This window comes from Astatotilapia calliptera, chromosome 7, assembly GCF_964374335.1.
Source record: "Astatotilapia calliptera chromosome 7, fAstCal68.1, whole genome shotgun sequence".
Lineage (NCBI taxonomy): Eukaryota > Metazoa > Chordata > Actinopteri > Cichliformes > Cichlidae > Astatotilapia > Astatotilapia calliptera.
Window position 1 is genome coordinate 11,635,876 of NC_137428.1, and position 16,041 is coordinate 11,651,916.

The 16,041-nt window shown below is 42.3% G+C and overlaps 1 protein-coding gene across 1 annotated transcript; it reads left to right on the forward strand.

Annotated features, from left to right (window-relative positions):
• The first annotated feature begins 1,561 nt into the window (after positions 1–1,561).
• csnk2a2b (casein kinase 2, alpha prime polypeptide b) lies at positions 1,562–16,041 on the forward strand. The gene is made up of 12 exons (XM_026172936.2): positions 1,562–2,573; positions 2,929–3,040; positions 5,278–5,379; positions 7,465–7,515; positions 7,635–7,694; positions 8,490–8,573; positions 11,781–11,891; positions 11,982–12,083; positions 12,654–12,754; positions 13,879–14,027; positions 14,128–14,211; positions 15,395–16,041. Exons 1-11 carry the CDS (start codon positions 2,470–2,472, stop codon positions 14,202–14,204), a joined length of 1,053 nt encoding a protein of 350 aa, XP_026028721.1. The 5' UTR covers positions 1,562–2,469; the 3' UTR covers positions 14,205–14,211; positions 15,395–16,041.

Consider the following 16,041-nt stretch of genomic DNA (forward strand, 5'->3'; position numbering starts at 1 on the left):
GGCGTCTTACCTGGGCCAGGGAGAACAACATCTGGATGTGGACCTCCTCTTAGATGAAGGAACAGAGCGGTAGTGAAGTCCCATGTGAATGTCCTGCACTGTGTGATCATTTGTGGTGCAGTGTGGTGTTGTTGGTGGTTGATCAACTCCAAAGTCAATAGAGTGTCTACCAGGACTTTTTAGAGAAATTCAGTAAAATCTTCTTAAGAGCTTTATGGAGACAGCAATTTCCTTTCAGCTTCTACTCATAATGCCAAAACTGCTACCAAATAGTTTGGTGACCATGTTATTACTGTGCTTGATTGACCAGCCAGTTTACCATCACCTGAACGCCACAGAAACTCCGTGAAGTATTGTCCAGAAGAAAATGAGAAACACCCAACCCAAAAACACAGATGAGCTGAAGGCTCATATCAAAGTAACCTGTAACACCTCAGCAGAGATTGCCTCCATGCCACACTGCACTGATGCAATAATTCATGGTAAAGGAACCCCAACCAAGTACTAAGTGACCACGCTTTAGAATTGGAACATTTCTCTATCAGGAATCCTTTTTTTGATTAATACTGAATTTCTGATTGTCAATCAATAATAATTAAAATTAAAACAAAAGAAGCCTTGATATGTCTCATGAATATTGAATTCATCCATGAAAATATATGAAATTTACCAGACGTTTTCGGCTTCAGATGTAAAATACTATTTAATATTACGTTTGAAATAGCTGATTTTTTTTTCAATCATGTTCTAATCTGTTTCTTTCTTACATGAAAGAAACACAGAAAGCATAGCAGGGTTGTTGTTATTATTACTCATTAATTAACAAAAAATGGAGAATATTATTGTAGAACTATTACAAAATACTATAGTGAGATATGTATATTCTTTAAGAAAATCCATGCTACCAAGTTCAAATTTAAGGCCAGAGTTGAACTCAAAAGGTAAAATAGAAACAATGAATTGTATTTCATACTTGAGACAACTCCAATTCATATGAGACAAATTTCGTTAAAACAGAGTGAACAGCAAGGGTGGCAATCTGAAAACTGAAGGTTGCTTTTGTAGAACCTCCAGGGGACCTTCAAGAATGTTCCCAGATGTTTCCCTAAAGGTTATTTAAAAAAACAAAACAAAAACAAACAAACTTAAGGGAACCTCCAGGAAAAGCTTCCTAAAGGTTTTCCTCTAGAATGTTTTCACATTTTGGAGAACATTCTAATTGAGCAAGGTTGCGCTTTGCTGGGTGAAAGTGTGAAGATTTTACAATTTTTCCAAGTGCGCTCGAGAGCATATCTAGTTTTAGGAAAGTGACAGGAGCAACTAAAATCTAACGAGTTCTGCCTTAGAGAGGTAGTTTTTGCACCTTGCTTACAAACAGACGAGACAACACCTGTTACATACCGGAGCCAGCTTTGTTTTTGTTTTTGTTTTACTTACTTTTGCACTCCGTTTTTAAATAGTTGAGAAATCCGTCACATCCTTTTCACCAGGGGGCGCTGTGGCCCGGCTATCCACTGGAAGGTCTCGTTCCTCATTTTCACCCCGGCAGCCAGCGGCTTTCACATCCGGGCGGCTCTCTTGCGCCTCTTCAATCGCAATCCGCTTCCCTTCCCTGCGCTCTCGACTAGGGGAGGTCCGCAGGTGCAGAAGAATCCCCTTGAATCGTGGGGTCTCCGTGAGCGTGTGGCACCGGGCCTCCGAGACGCTGCTTACCCCGCACAGCCGATCGCACATGACGCTGTCTCCGCCGATGGTGGTGCACGGCGCCGAGCGCTCCCCGTCGGTGCGACATCCTCGCGCTCAAGTAGCATCGCAGGCTACCGTTAGCTAACATCATCGATCTCTCCGCTACTCCACCCCCTCCTCTCCCCGAGATCGATCCCCGCTGTCGATCCATCACATCGGTTTTCGGTTGATAGCGAACACCGGCCCACGGTGGGCACCCCTCATTCCCGGACCAGCGCAGGAAGGCCGCCTGTTTCTCCTCGGATTTGGGGCCCGCAAAGAGCAACGTTAGCCTCGGAGTTTAGACCCGTAATTTTTAGACCACCGACTTCCTTTCCAGCCCCCTCTGTGGCCTTTCAGGGGTTCGGTTCTTCTCTACCTCAGTGCCCCGATGCTTCCCCGTCCCTGTGTGTAACCTCAGCTGCTAATCACTCCAAGATCCACCACCCCCTCCCCGTCTCTGCTGCTTCTGTTAACCCCACCAAGGAGTGCTGCTCGGCGGGCAGTGACTGCGGCTTTTCCCGGCGGACATCCCTGGTTTTCTCATCATTCCTGCCTCCACTTTTCTGACTCTGGTTGCTTATCTCTGCACGATAGCTGGCTGGCCAGCTCCGCTTTACACCCACACACGTTATCCCCATTCATACAACTCCGCCACCCCACCCCCCCATTTTAGTCTGCCATCCACATCCCAGCAGATCTCCGTGACAGGCGCCCCACGGCACCCGAGCCACGGGTCTCGCCATGCCGGGTCCGGTGGCCGGTAGCAAAGCCCGTGTGTACGCAGACGTCAACACGCTGAAGACCCGCGAGTACTGGGACTACGAGGCCCACGTACCCAACTGGAAGTGAGGACATTTCTGATTACTGCAGCGTGCATGATAATCGTATGATGAGGGATTTCTGTGGAGGGGAAATATGGCAGATGGGCGTCTATTATTATACATTTAGCTGTGAGGGTGTGATGGCACCATGTCTCCCGACCTTCAAGCCTGCTGTTCTTCACTGTTTGACACTTTCCTCCTCCTTACCTCCATCTCTTTCACCTATCCAGCCTGACTTGTATAACATTTTGGCTTGGTATCAGAACCAGAAGTCAGCGGGTAGAACATTTAGAATCAGCTTATAGACTGGCTTAATTGTATGTATCTGGAAAAAAATTCCTCTCTCCTCATATTCCTGTTTTTCTGGCTGTCCCTATAGCAACCAGGAGGACTACCAGCTGGTTCGAAAGCTGGGCAGAGGGAAGTACAGCGAAGTGTTCGAGGCTATCAACATCACCAACAATGAGAAGGTGGTGGTCAAAATCCTGAAGGTGAGCAGATTGATTGGGACAGCACTGCCATCATGGGCATTTTTATTACATTTTAAAGAATAACTATTATTTAATAATATTTTATTGCCAAATATATCTGCAATAGAGCCTTATACTTACCATACCACCAGTTGTGAAAAGCTATTAGATAAATACACAGACTGTATATAAAAGGTGGGAGAATTCTGTGTAATTGTGTATGCATTTGTCTATGCTAAAGATCCTGAGTTCGATCCCAACAGGAAATAAAAATCTCTCGGGCATTGCATTAAGTCAGATATGTGGATCTACCTGCTGTAGTGAGCCCTTGTGAATATGGGAGTAGCTAAAAGTAGCTTTTAGTACTTAAATACTACAATTTCAACAAAACTCAGGGATAAACTTGTTATAGCACATTTAAATCCATATCAGAGCATTCCATTAAAATGCTCCTAAACCAACAGCACAAATGAGGGTGAGAGAGCTGTTGGCTACAGCTCTTTGCATTGAGGTGCATTTCACCCCTATATAGTTGTTATGAAAATGGATTTTAGCTCTTGAGAACAAAACAGTCTCCTGTAGCACAAAGCAAACATCCTTATTTTTGCTGTAAAGTTTGGTAATTTAACATGGAAGCCTTTTGGGATCGATTTACTTCTGGAACAGGCCTCAAGTGGCCATTTAAGGAACTGCAGTTTTTGGCCGTGGAGATTTCTGCTTCAATTACTGTGAATTTTAAGAAAACCTCAAAGCAGAGTTTGACCAGCTGATGATGTATGACTGCATACATAATTGTTAAATTAATGAATAATGAAGACATAGTTTTTTTTAGTCTTGAGTATTTCCTGAATAATTAGTCTTTTGCTAGGCTAGGCAGGTTATTCCAAACATCCCTTTGCCTGAGTACATTTTCCACCTCCTCCTGGAAGATCTTGAGGCGCTCCCGGACCAGATGAGATGTCTAGTTTCTCCAGCGAGTTTTAGGTCAGTTGTGCGTGCCCTGAAAACCACCAAAGGAAGGCACCTACCACGCTTGGGGGGGGGAACTCTTCCCCCATCATTTTGCAGTAGAGAAACCTGGCCTCAGTCGTGGTATTGCTGACTCTCATCCCAGCTGCTTAAATGAACCCAAAGACATAATTCTTAAAATTCTGGCAGCGTGAAAGGATTATTTTTTGTCTTAAACCCTGCTAATGCGCTGAGACCGTGTAAGCTGAAAATAGATGCACCTTAGCTTTCCAGTTTTCCTGCATTTGTCAAGTTTAGATTACATGTTTGTTGAATTAGTGATTAAAAAAACTCCAACATCAGAGTCCAAAGTTTTTTCCTGACAAACATTTTGCCAGATGGAAAAAAACAAACAAACTTGGGCCGCTCTGCCCGATCGCCTAAACAGCTAGCGGGCCAGTGATGGCAGCTCTGGGTCACTCAATCACTGCTGATCTGGAGCTAATTGCAGCCCTGCAGTTAAGCCAGCGAGCAAAGCCCCCTGCTGCCTTTGGAAAATCCCAGATGAAGATTAACGAAGTTGGTTCCAGCAGGATGATGACGTGTGGTTACTGTGCTGCAGAGAACTGCCAAACATTTGCATCACATCAGTAATAAATATAACTAATAATAAAGGCAAATATGGGAAATAACCAAACTCCTTAAATTAGGTGCTGACACAAAGCTCCATTTGTAAGACGTAGGTGGTGCGAACACTACAACCGGCTTGGATTGACTGGCTCTATTACTGCTGCCTCACTACTGGTGGATTAAGCTAATTGAGTACACAACATTCACATATCCAAGTCATTTGAGCCCTTCTTAAAAACAGCCAGTAGAGTCTTCTTTTTCTGCTCGGATCACAGCATAAATATCTAGATTTTTAGCTGTAGACCCTGCGTTTGATTCATTTTTGTCTTGTCACAGTTAGTAGTCACTATTTAACATGGTTACTAAACAACTATATGACTAAGTGCAAGAGGTCTAACCACTAAAAAAAATTGAGTGATGCCTGTGACAGATGAGGATTAGCTGACAGTCACTTAAATGGAAACCTCAGACTGAGTGAAGCTAAGAGATGCTGAAGAATGCAGCAGCAGCGACAGTGCAAGCAGAGTCAGCAGATATGAGGCGGGAGTGAGAAGAAGCAGCAGGGCAGCAAACCTTTCAGATTTGACATCTTTTCCTCTGCTGTTTTTCATTTATTCTGAGACTGCTCTGTTAAATCTTTTTATTAAATCTGGCTGTTTTGTTTTTCATGCTTGTTTTAGCCTGTCAAGAAGAAGAAGATCAAGCGAGAGATCAAAATCCTGGAGAACTTGCGAGGAGGGACCAATATCATCCGTCTGGTGGACACAGTGAAAGACCCAGTGGTAGGCTTGCTAATAGCATGTTTATGTTTTTATGAAGTGTCAAAATGAATCGAGATGTAAAACTAGGGCTAGAGTATGAGCAGCCACAATGTCAGCCAGAGATGCAGCTACTAGATTAAAGCTCCGTCTTTCTGCCTTCTTTGTTTCCCCGTCATTCTCTCAAGAAAACAAACTGTCCCAAGCTCACAGCATTGTGAATAATTACATTTATATTAGGTCTTTGATTTAATGTCAGCCAAATAAGGGATGCGCCATTCTCACTGTTACTTTCCCCCAGATTAAAATGAGTAAACCGGGTTGACTGGAACCATTTCTTTTAAGCTACAAGTTGGTGTCAGTTTAGAGGCTGCAGTGTTTACCTTGAATACTTCCAAGGCAGCCATGTTGTTCTTCCCATTGTATGTTTGGAAAATTGCTGCACTTCTTGGTGAATTGCATTTGCTGACTGTCGGTGAGTGGAGAAGTGTGAACCTAATGGTACAAAAAGATTTTGTAGTATGTTTCAGCTCCATAGGTATTCACACTGTTGTTTTATTATTATTACAGCCAGTTCCCTCTTGTTTTGTTTTCTTTTGGGGTGGCGTTGAGCCAGAAGGAAGCAAATGCTAGCTGCTGTGGTTAGAAATATGCAACTGTAGGTTTTCTGGTTGCATCACACAGAAATGCATGTAAAGGATGATTTGCTTCGCCTCATAAGTGCACTAGCACCACTGACGAGGTGAAGACGTTCAGTTTGGTGACGAAAATGATCTAAAGCGAGGCTGTTGTGGCGTTTCATTTGCCTCTGAAGACGGATGGTTGAGCTGGGAGTGACTTTACTCTCAAACTGTATTCCAGTAGTGAAGTTGGAAAATCAAGGAAAACATGATTTGCTTTGCTCCTTAGTGAGGTCGAGCTCTTTGTGCGTCAGTAGAAATACAACACGGGGCTCTTTTTGTGCTTAAAAAGGCGCTGCAGCACATTCACGGATAGTGCCTGATCAATGCTCTGCGTACGGCTCATTTAGCGAGTCACAAATGCGCTGCTCTGACTCGAAATCCTACTTCAGGGGCATTGCAGTTGAAAACTGGGAAGTTACACTTCAGCTGGAACTCTATCATGCTAAATTCTGTACATCAGTCTAATGAAAACTTATGAGTTATAAAACAAAATAATTAAATAACCTCCATGCAGTCGTCATAAAGGGCCATCGTCATAGCAAGCTTGTTTGCCTGCTGCTGTAAAGTTGGATATTTTAACACGGCCAGCTGTGTGAAATCATTGCTTCTCTTTTGTTTTTGCCTCAAGTGGCCATTTGAGGAACTGCAACTTTTCTTTTTAGCACCTGGATCGCTGGTTTATTGTGCCATTGTGTGCTCACCTGAGCATTTGTTTGTTCGCATGACAAATACTGCAGGAAGCCCCTTACGACATCGTTGTCTTTAGCAAATGATAGACTCTGTGTCGGCACGAGAAACAAAGTAATCTTATAATTCCAGTTTTGCTGTAATTACCGTGTGATTGTTTTGGCTCTCAGCTTCCCATCGGACCTAAAATTTGTGGCGTTTTAATTTTTGTTTTGTAGTCAACAGAAGTTACAGGAGTTTTATCATTTGACCACTTATTTGTTTCTATATTCTGTGTTTTCAATCTGAAATCCACCGCGACGACCAGACTGGATATCTCCTTTTTACAATTTTTCTGAGCTGGGACACATCAACCGACCAGGAAGGAAGGATATTTTTAGGCAGTGGAAATGCTCTGACTAAGCCAGGAGGCCTTGTTCCAGTGCAGCGGTGGGAACCCTGCGGGGTCCTTTGTCTGTTTGTTCCTGTGAACTTCATTGGGTTAGAAAATGATCATTGTATGCACAGCTTTTTGACTGCACGGCTGAGTATCAGGGATGATTCAAATGGTTGTATCGTTCGTCCCGTTTGGGTTGAAATCACATGGTGGGGGCTGCCAAATCACTGGTTTATCAGGTGATTGAATCAGAAATAAGCGTATTCCTGATTTATATATTTCTCTCTCTGTGGTGTTAATTGTTTGTTTTTCCTCCTGATTTCTCTCCACACCCTTCTCATGCTCTCTGTGGTGGCTGTATAGTCCAGAACGCCAGCACTCGTCTTTGAATGCATCAATAACACAGACTTCAAGGTACAATCCTCGCCTCTTTCCTTCATTGCTCGGTGCCAAGTCTCTCATAGCTGCAATCAGTAAGGCTGAAAGAGCAGCAAACCTCAGTGCTTATTTGTGTTATTTTTCTCCCCCTGCAGGAGTTGTACCAGAAGTTGACAGATTACGATATCCGTTTCTATATGTATGAACTACTGAAGGTGAGACATCTCAGCTTTAGCAAACATCGTAGTTTTGTTTTGGATGCTTACATTATTCTACTTTACAGAAACAAAATAATTTCACAAAAACCAAAAACTACCAGTGTCAGTATTGTTAGCCCCCTCGTCTCCTGACCAGTTCTGATGGTATTCTGGCACGGCCCTTGGGCTTCAGTTCACCCCGCAGATTTCAAGTCAGGACTTTGTGCAGGCCAGTCAGTAACGGTCACTTTGGTCTTCTAGAATTCGTTTTTCATCAGGAGCTACATATGTTTTGGGTTGCTGTTGTGTAGGAAGACAAAGCGATGACCCAGACCCAGTTTCACTCCTGACTGCTTGAGGTTTTCTTTGAAAATCTTCACAGATCCTTCTTCCTTTTCTTGATTACTTCCACCTCGACGAGATTCCCGGTTCCAGACTCGCCAACCTCCGCTGTGGGGACGGTGCTTTTCCTCCAAATATAAGCAGTGTCTCTCTGCAGTATATATAAACTTTCTTTAGGTCATTAAAGTTTTAAACTGTTTACAAATTTGATGATTAACCTAATTTTACAAGCTTTGAGTATTACCAATTTAAAGGACGTCATTTCGCAGCAGTGTGTTTTGTTATGGCTTAATGAAAAGGTCTGTTTTTCAGGGGGCTAATAATATTGTCTATAATATTTCTGTTATAGAAATAATTAATGCTGTCTAAAGAAAACTAGTGAGTTTAGAAATGCTATCTTGAAAATCTGTTCTGTTTACCAAAAAAAGAAGCACTTTAATACCTTTTTATGTTGATGTGTGTGTGTGTCAGGCTCTGGACTACTGTCACAGTATGGGAATCATGCATCGTGATGTCAAACCTCACAATGTGATGATCGACCACCAGTTGAGAAAGGTAGGCAGTGCTCTGTGTAGTCTTATTTTGTTCTCCCCTCACACCCCCACACTCACCCTCCCTCACTGGTTATTTTCACCACGGCTTTTCATTCCCATCTTTTGTTATCTCTCTTTTTTTTTTCTTTTTTTTCCCATTTTGAAAAGCAGTTGTTATTGCATTAGCGTGGGCTTTCAAATACGCAGCGTCCCTGCGCGAGTGCATTAGGCATGAGAACCTTAAAATAAACACAGATGTAATTTCCATCTACGTAAATGTCAGGCTCACTGCACACTGTTGGTGCATTTTCATTAGCTATTAGAATCAGATAATTAAAGCGTTTATGATCATCAGTCTGCAGATGCCTCAGGTCACTTTTTATAGGTTATGATGTTACTTAAAAAAAACAAGACCTTTCCAACTCTCTCGGTTACTTCTGACAGCATGTAGTCCTACGTGTATGTGAAGGACTATGGATCTATTTTCTGTCGAGAGTCGCTTGCTCCCGAGTGCCTTTCTCCAGAGCGAGAAAGGCACTCCGTCTCTCTCGTCTCTCTTCCACTTCCAGCGTGAGGAGTGAGCAACACTAACAGAAAGGAAATCCACTAATCAGCACAGCACAAACACCACAACAAATCAAAAACTGGTCTGCTTTAACTGCTCACAGCTTTAGTGACTTAAGGTTAGGCAGCTCGCTGCCACACTGGTTATAGATTATTTTAAATACATGAAGATAGATACTTTGATCCCACAGGGGAAATAATTGTTTAAAAGCAGCAGGATAAATAATAAAAACAGTACAATTTTCAATAATTAAATAATGTAGTTAAAGTAAAAGTGCCACAGGCGCATAGTGACGGCCTTAAAATGAGAGAGTGCGAAAGCTTTATAGATGGAACAGGGATAAAATGTGGTTAAACTAAAGAAGAGTAAAAAGTAAGACTGAGATTGTGCAAAGTGTAATAAAAATATGTACATGGTAAAGAAAGAAGCAGTCTAAAGTCTGCCTGGACAAATTTTGTGGGCATGCTACAGTCAAGTCTTAAAATGAGTCCTGTGGGAAAAACTAAGTGCGCCTCACTGCTTCTATATGAATTATGAGGATAAGTAACAGAATCCACCTGAGTGGTCATCAGCAAATGGGAGCGCTTCTATTAAAACAGACATTTTTTGCAGTGTGCTGGTCTGGAGCATTCGGGTGTATAAATGCACCTGCAACCCACAGGCTACATCTCAGTCTACAGGCCTCAGTCAGCATATTAAAGGTTAAAGTTCATGACAGCGCAATTAGACAAACATTGAATCAGGTGTGGCTTGTTTGGAAGTGTTACCAGGAGAGAGTACGGTGGCCCTGAGAGGTCAAACAGACTGCAACATAAGAAGACACCAGCAAATAGAAAAATTGTAAAAGCTCACAAACCTCTGGGGACCAAATAACGTTACAGAACAGTGGCGGAAGTGGCATGCTAACAGTAAACAGCTAATGGCAAACATGTATGTACAGTATTATATGAATATGTGATTCAAAGGGTTAGGGTTAGCATCTTTTCTCATTCACAGCACGGTTGAACCTTCTGCTTTGAGTCTTTTTTGTTTCTGTCACTTCTGCCGCTGGACCGTCAAGTTATTGTGTCCCGAGAAACACTTTCTGTTGTGCTAAATTCAACTTTTGTTGTGTTTCGTGTGCTTTCGCAGTGTTTGTCTATTTTCTGGTGGTTTCTTAAGTCGCGGTATATTTGACGTCTCAGGGCCACTGTAGGAAAGGATGTTCTCTATAAAACAAGAACATCGCAGCATGGTTTAGGTCTGTAAAGTTGAATGTGAACAGATGAGATCGAAGTGAAAATGCTTGGTCACAACATACAGCAGCACATTTGGTGAAAACCAAAGACAGCAAGCATATCAGGACAAATACCGCATATGCACTTTGGCGACAGTGGGAGGGAAAAATGTGAAGCGATTTGTCAATTTGGCCCAAATTGGAATAGAATAATGATCTCGAGCACAGCAGGATTGCTGAAAAAGAAACGAATCCAGGTGCTGCAGTGGTCCAGTCAAAGTCCAGACCTCAACCTGATTAAAATGCTGTGTCAGCACCTTAAGAGAGCCATGCATAAACAAATACCTGCAAATGCATTGAACCAACACTGAACGGAAGAAAAGGCCAAAATTCCTCCAAAGCGAGACTGATGAAGTCATCAAAATATTAAAAGTCCTGTATGCTCAGAGCAAAGCCATATTTAACTCTGACACATTTGGCATTAACAAGCCTTCACCGGGAAGTTAAATACATTTAATGCCCCAGAAAGCCCGCTTTCTAATAATGTATTCACAATAGGAATCATTGACTAGTTTGATATTTTTCATTTTAAAGCCAGTAATATTTATATATCAGATAAGAAATTACATGTTTTATTTGTTTACATCATGGTTTTTTTTGTGCTTTGTGTGAAAGCAGTAGCAGATCCTGTTTCCTGATTGAAAACAATTCGGTTTTTAATGTTGCAACTTATGTAGGTCGAACTGCGATCTTGAGTTTACTCAGAAACAGCAGCGTCGCGGGAATAAAATCTGATGACAGAAGGGGGAAAAAATGGGTTGCTGCAGAAGTGACAGAAATCAAATTCATCAAAAAATGTTGCCAACAGTTAGCATAACAAAAATATCCAAAGGATGTCATCCTCTGTCAGTAAGACGTCTCAAAGGCACACAGGCATTTCCAGCGGTGCCACAAGGAAATGAGCAGCAATGTGAAGCTGAAATGCAGAAATCTGCGTGCAGCAGACGAAAAGCCGACTTCCCCTTGAAACGTGGAGATGTTCGGAACAAGCAGAGTGTGGACTTGCAGCCAAAAAGCCTTTTCTCTGAACTGGCAACAAAGTGCTCAAACTCAGCTACACACACAAAGCTCGAGAGCAGAAAAATGGCAGCAGGGAGTCAAAATTTGAAGTATTTGGTTTGAACAGACCACATTTTGTTCAGTGAGCTGGAGGGCACTTCAAGGACGAGTTTCTGCAGGGAACAGTGAAGCTCAGTGGAGGCTATGCTGGGCAGAATAAGTTCTCTGTGGAAAGAAATTCAGACTGCAGGTTTATCTTTATTACAAGAAAAGAAAAACAGACTGTAAGATGTCCAGTAGGGGGCAGCAGGCTGATATAGATGTGACTTCACCCAATTTACCCTTAAATTGCATTAACAGGATGTGTCTCTGCTGTGTGTGTTTTTTAGCTACGTCTTATAGATTGGGGTTTGGCAGAGTTTTACCACCCATCCCAGGAGTACAACGTCAGAGTGGCCTCACGATACTTCAAAGGCCCAGAACTCCTCGTGGACTACCAGGTAACACGCACACTGTTTTCTCACATGCAGATAATTGAGATGTCTGTTTTGTCCTCATCTGCAGTGCTGTTTGATGATTGTGTGTTCCAGATGTATGATTACAGTCTAGACATGTGGAGCCTGGGCTGCATGCTGGCCAGTATGATCTTTCAGAAAGAGCCCTTCTTCCACGGACAAGACAACTACGATCAGGTGCCTGTCACACGAATTTTTATACGAGATGAGACAAAAGAGTAAACATTAAAAACTGATTCCATGCACACTTGCGTTAAAAAACTCAGAGGGTCTGCCTCGGCTCATGGCACAAACACACAGCTGTTTGTGGTGTCCTTTTCTCAGCTAAAGGTACTTTTTGTAATTACTTTTTGTAAAATGTAATTAAACCTTTCACCACCAGGGGTCCTCATTTTACCAGAAGGTTTCAGTGCAGTTGCTCATTCTAACTTAACTTCTGTTGGGAACCTTTGTAGAGCCTACAATGTAACCTGTTTAATAGACGATGTAGTGAGATAGTGTCCTGATGTTTTCATATGTGGCACTAACTTATAAACCAATAAATGGCAGGGTTTGTCGCTGAAGCATAATTTGGCATAATAAATGCAGTAATTGGTCTGAGTTTCCCACAGTTTGGTAGCATAGACTATATATTAAAAGATGGAGGTAACCACTGTCTTAAAGCTTGTGTGTTACATTTTTTAATGTTTTGGAAGGTGTTAAAAGTCTGCTCTGACATGTATGATCTTCCACTGTTGTTTTTTCCAGCTGGTGCGGATTGCCAAAGTCCTGGGGACAGACGAGCTTTTCGGCTACCTGCGTAAATACCACATTGAGCTAGACCCACGCTTCAAGGACCTCCTAGGACAGTAAGTTCACTCGGCCTCAAGAAAAATTACATGAAAATCTAGAGAAAGACAATCGATCAACTCATAAAAGAGAATAAAATTAAATAAAACAACAAGGGAAATAAAATGAAAGCAAAACATTAAACAAATAAAATGTATTTGTCTATAAGGATGCTACACTTGATCCAAATGCCAAGAGGAATAAATGTCTTGTTAATAAAGATTTAAATGTGTGTACCATCTGAGCTGTACGGATATGGAGAGATGGATTATTCCATAGACCTGGTGCTAAGAGCAACTGGGTAGGTGACCTCAGAGTACTTACAGGTGTATGAATGTGATGTTCAAAGCTTTAAAAGTAAGCAATAAAATCTTAAAATCAATTCAAAAACGGAAAGGGAACCAATTAAGAGATGTTTGTGCTTTTTAATACCAGTAGAGAGGCAAGCTTCCGCATTCTGGACTAACTGCAACCAAAGATGACTGTTCGATACCAAAGGGAATTACAGTAGTGCAGGTGGGAAGTGATTGAAAATATCAATAACCTTTTCCAGGTCATTTTGCAAGAGATAAGGTTTTACTTTGGCAGTGACTCTGATTTGATAAAAGTAAATTATAGAGGCAGTCCTTATTTGTTGATCCATTTTAAAAAAAAACTTATCAAAAATCATGCCCAGGTTTGTTTGTTTTTTTATTACAGCAGCATGACAGTAACGAGCCGAATGACTCGGCGTGTCAGAAGAGTTGATTGAGGGGTGAAATTTACCAAAGCAAATAACCTCGGGCTTTCTTTCATTAAGATATAAGAAATTTATCATCACACAGAACTTAATGTTGCTAAGAAAGCTGAACTGATGCTCCCATGCATCTGCTTGTCAATTGAATGAGGATATATGCCTGGATGTTATTAGCAAAGCGGTGGAAAGAAAAATTATGTTTTCTAAAGGTCAAACTTAGAGGCAACATATACAATGAAAAAAGAAGTGGGCCCAGGATGCACCCTTGAGGCACTCCATAAGTGAAAGGTGCTGTTGTAGAAGAAGAATCTCCCACATGTACAGAGAAACTTCTATTCTTTATGATTTGAACCAAGTCAGAAGCATGCCTCCAAAAATGGAAACATGTTTGTCGTCATTTGCCTGCAGGCAGAGCAGGAAGCGCTGGGAACAGTTTGTGCAGACGGAGAATCAGCACTTGGTGAGCCCCGAAGCTCTGGACCTGCTGGACAAGCTGCTACGATACGATCACCAACAGAGACTGACCGCCACAGAGGCCATGGAGCACCCCTACTTCTGTAGGTTTTTTGGGTTTAATGACTAAATCAAAAGGAAATCTATTATTCTCAGAGATATTCTGGTTTTTAAACATGGTTCCCTTTCCCCTCGCTCCTGCAGACCCTGTAGTGAAGGAGCAGTCTTTGTCGAATTCTGACAGCAACATGGTTTCCAGTGGCAACACTACAGCGCGATGAAACACAGGTAACGGCTTAAAGAACATCATCAGAGCTCATCCGTGAGGAGTTGAAAGCACACACAGAAGTCCAAACAATAATCAGATGAAGTTTTCATGTGTGCTCAGATTTTAAGTTTAATTTTTCGCTGTAGAAAGAAGTTTTTTCCCACGCAGAGTGTACAGCGGATGTTAATGTTGTCACTTATTACGGAATCAAACTCAAAGTATTGTTAGTATTTCCGAGCTTTAAACGCTGCATGGTTGTACTGTTTACCACACTCCATATTATCCATTGTTGATCTACACACGTGTTCGTTGTTGCCATGGACGTTGCACGCTGTCGTTGTCGTGTCATTGTCATGAGACAAACAAAATCACAGTTTAGGAACGCAACGTGCTTACAGGAAAGTAACAGTAATCTAATTACTTTTTTGCAATAGTAATCCCTTTATAAACTCACTGTGCTTTTACCGCCATATCCAAAATTAGCTGAAAAAGGTGGATGCACACATTAAACGTGGCCAAAATCTTCAGTAATGAGGTAACAAGGAGTTTGCACAAGGATAATCCCCAGGAGCGAAAGGCTCAGGTTGGCTCTGTGTGATGTCAGTGTCTGAAAAAGGTGGACTAAAGCAACTCGTTTGGGGTGGAGGATGGCCTGAGGGCATGTAGTAGGCCTCAGAATCAGATAAATATGTAACTAATTAGGAATCGGTATTGTCTTACAAAGTGTTTCAGTCAAAAATTCAGATTCTCCTAATTGTCAGGTTTCATCCAGGTGTCTGCAAGACTGAATTTAAGTGTAAAAAGTCAAAGTTGATTATCAATAATGAGCATATCGTGATTTAATTTGGCATGCGGTGAGCTAATGGCATCCTCATAAAGCCTGCCAATCGTGAAGCTCCGTGAAGGTGCCTCATTTCCTTGTTGCTCAGAAACAGAAAGTGGAAGGCGACCGGTATTGGCGCTACAGCTGCCCGTCACGAATGAGCTAACTGCAGCGTGCTGTCAGTGTGGTTTTACAAACGATGAAATCCTCGTGTTACGGCTTTATTATCAGCACAACACCAGTGTTTATGTTTGTTATACATCGATAACTCCCTGATGATGTCTGTCTTCTGCTTTAAAGAAGCCTGGAAGCAAAACGTCCGTGAGTTGCTGCTTTAATTGATTCGACTCCTCTCACTCGTTCTTTGTCTCTCTTCACAGAAGCGGAAAAAGAAGTTTGTTACCTCAACTTTGTACCCGGTTGTGACAGTGACTTTGACAAGTGTACAGTGACAATGGATCAAAGTAACTCTGACCAGTTACACACTCACAGATACACACATCAGTGCAAGCACACCTCTACATGTACAAACACAGATGCAGACGTGTATACATAAACCCTCCTCCTCTGTATCAGTCTGTGATTGGCTTGTCCTGGTTCCCTGTCCAGCAGACCTGACCAGTGAGCTTGAAGCTGCTCCACCCCCTCCACCCATTGTCCCCCTCAGCTGGTCTCTGTCCTCACAGCTCAGTTTCATGTTGGCCAGTGAAGACAAACTACAATTCAGTCCCTCCTCCTCCTCTTTCTGTCCAGCCCTCCTTTATAGCGCCCCCCTCTTTGTTTGCATCAGCATGGAGAATGAACAGGAGCGTGAACCTGTACAGGTCCTGCCCCCGACCCTAACTCGTTTGTCTCCTTCCTGTTTTTTCCTCCCCACCCTCTTCCCCCTTCAGACAGACAGGCATCTTAGCACTACTCCAGATCTGAAAGTGGCATGGTGGACTCTCTCTAGATAGAATGATGATGATGATGACGATGATAATAATATTAATATTAATGAAAATTAAATGATTTTTATTTAGATGAA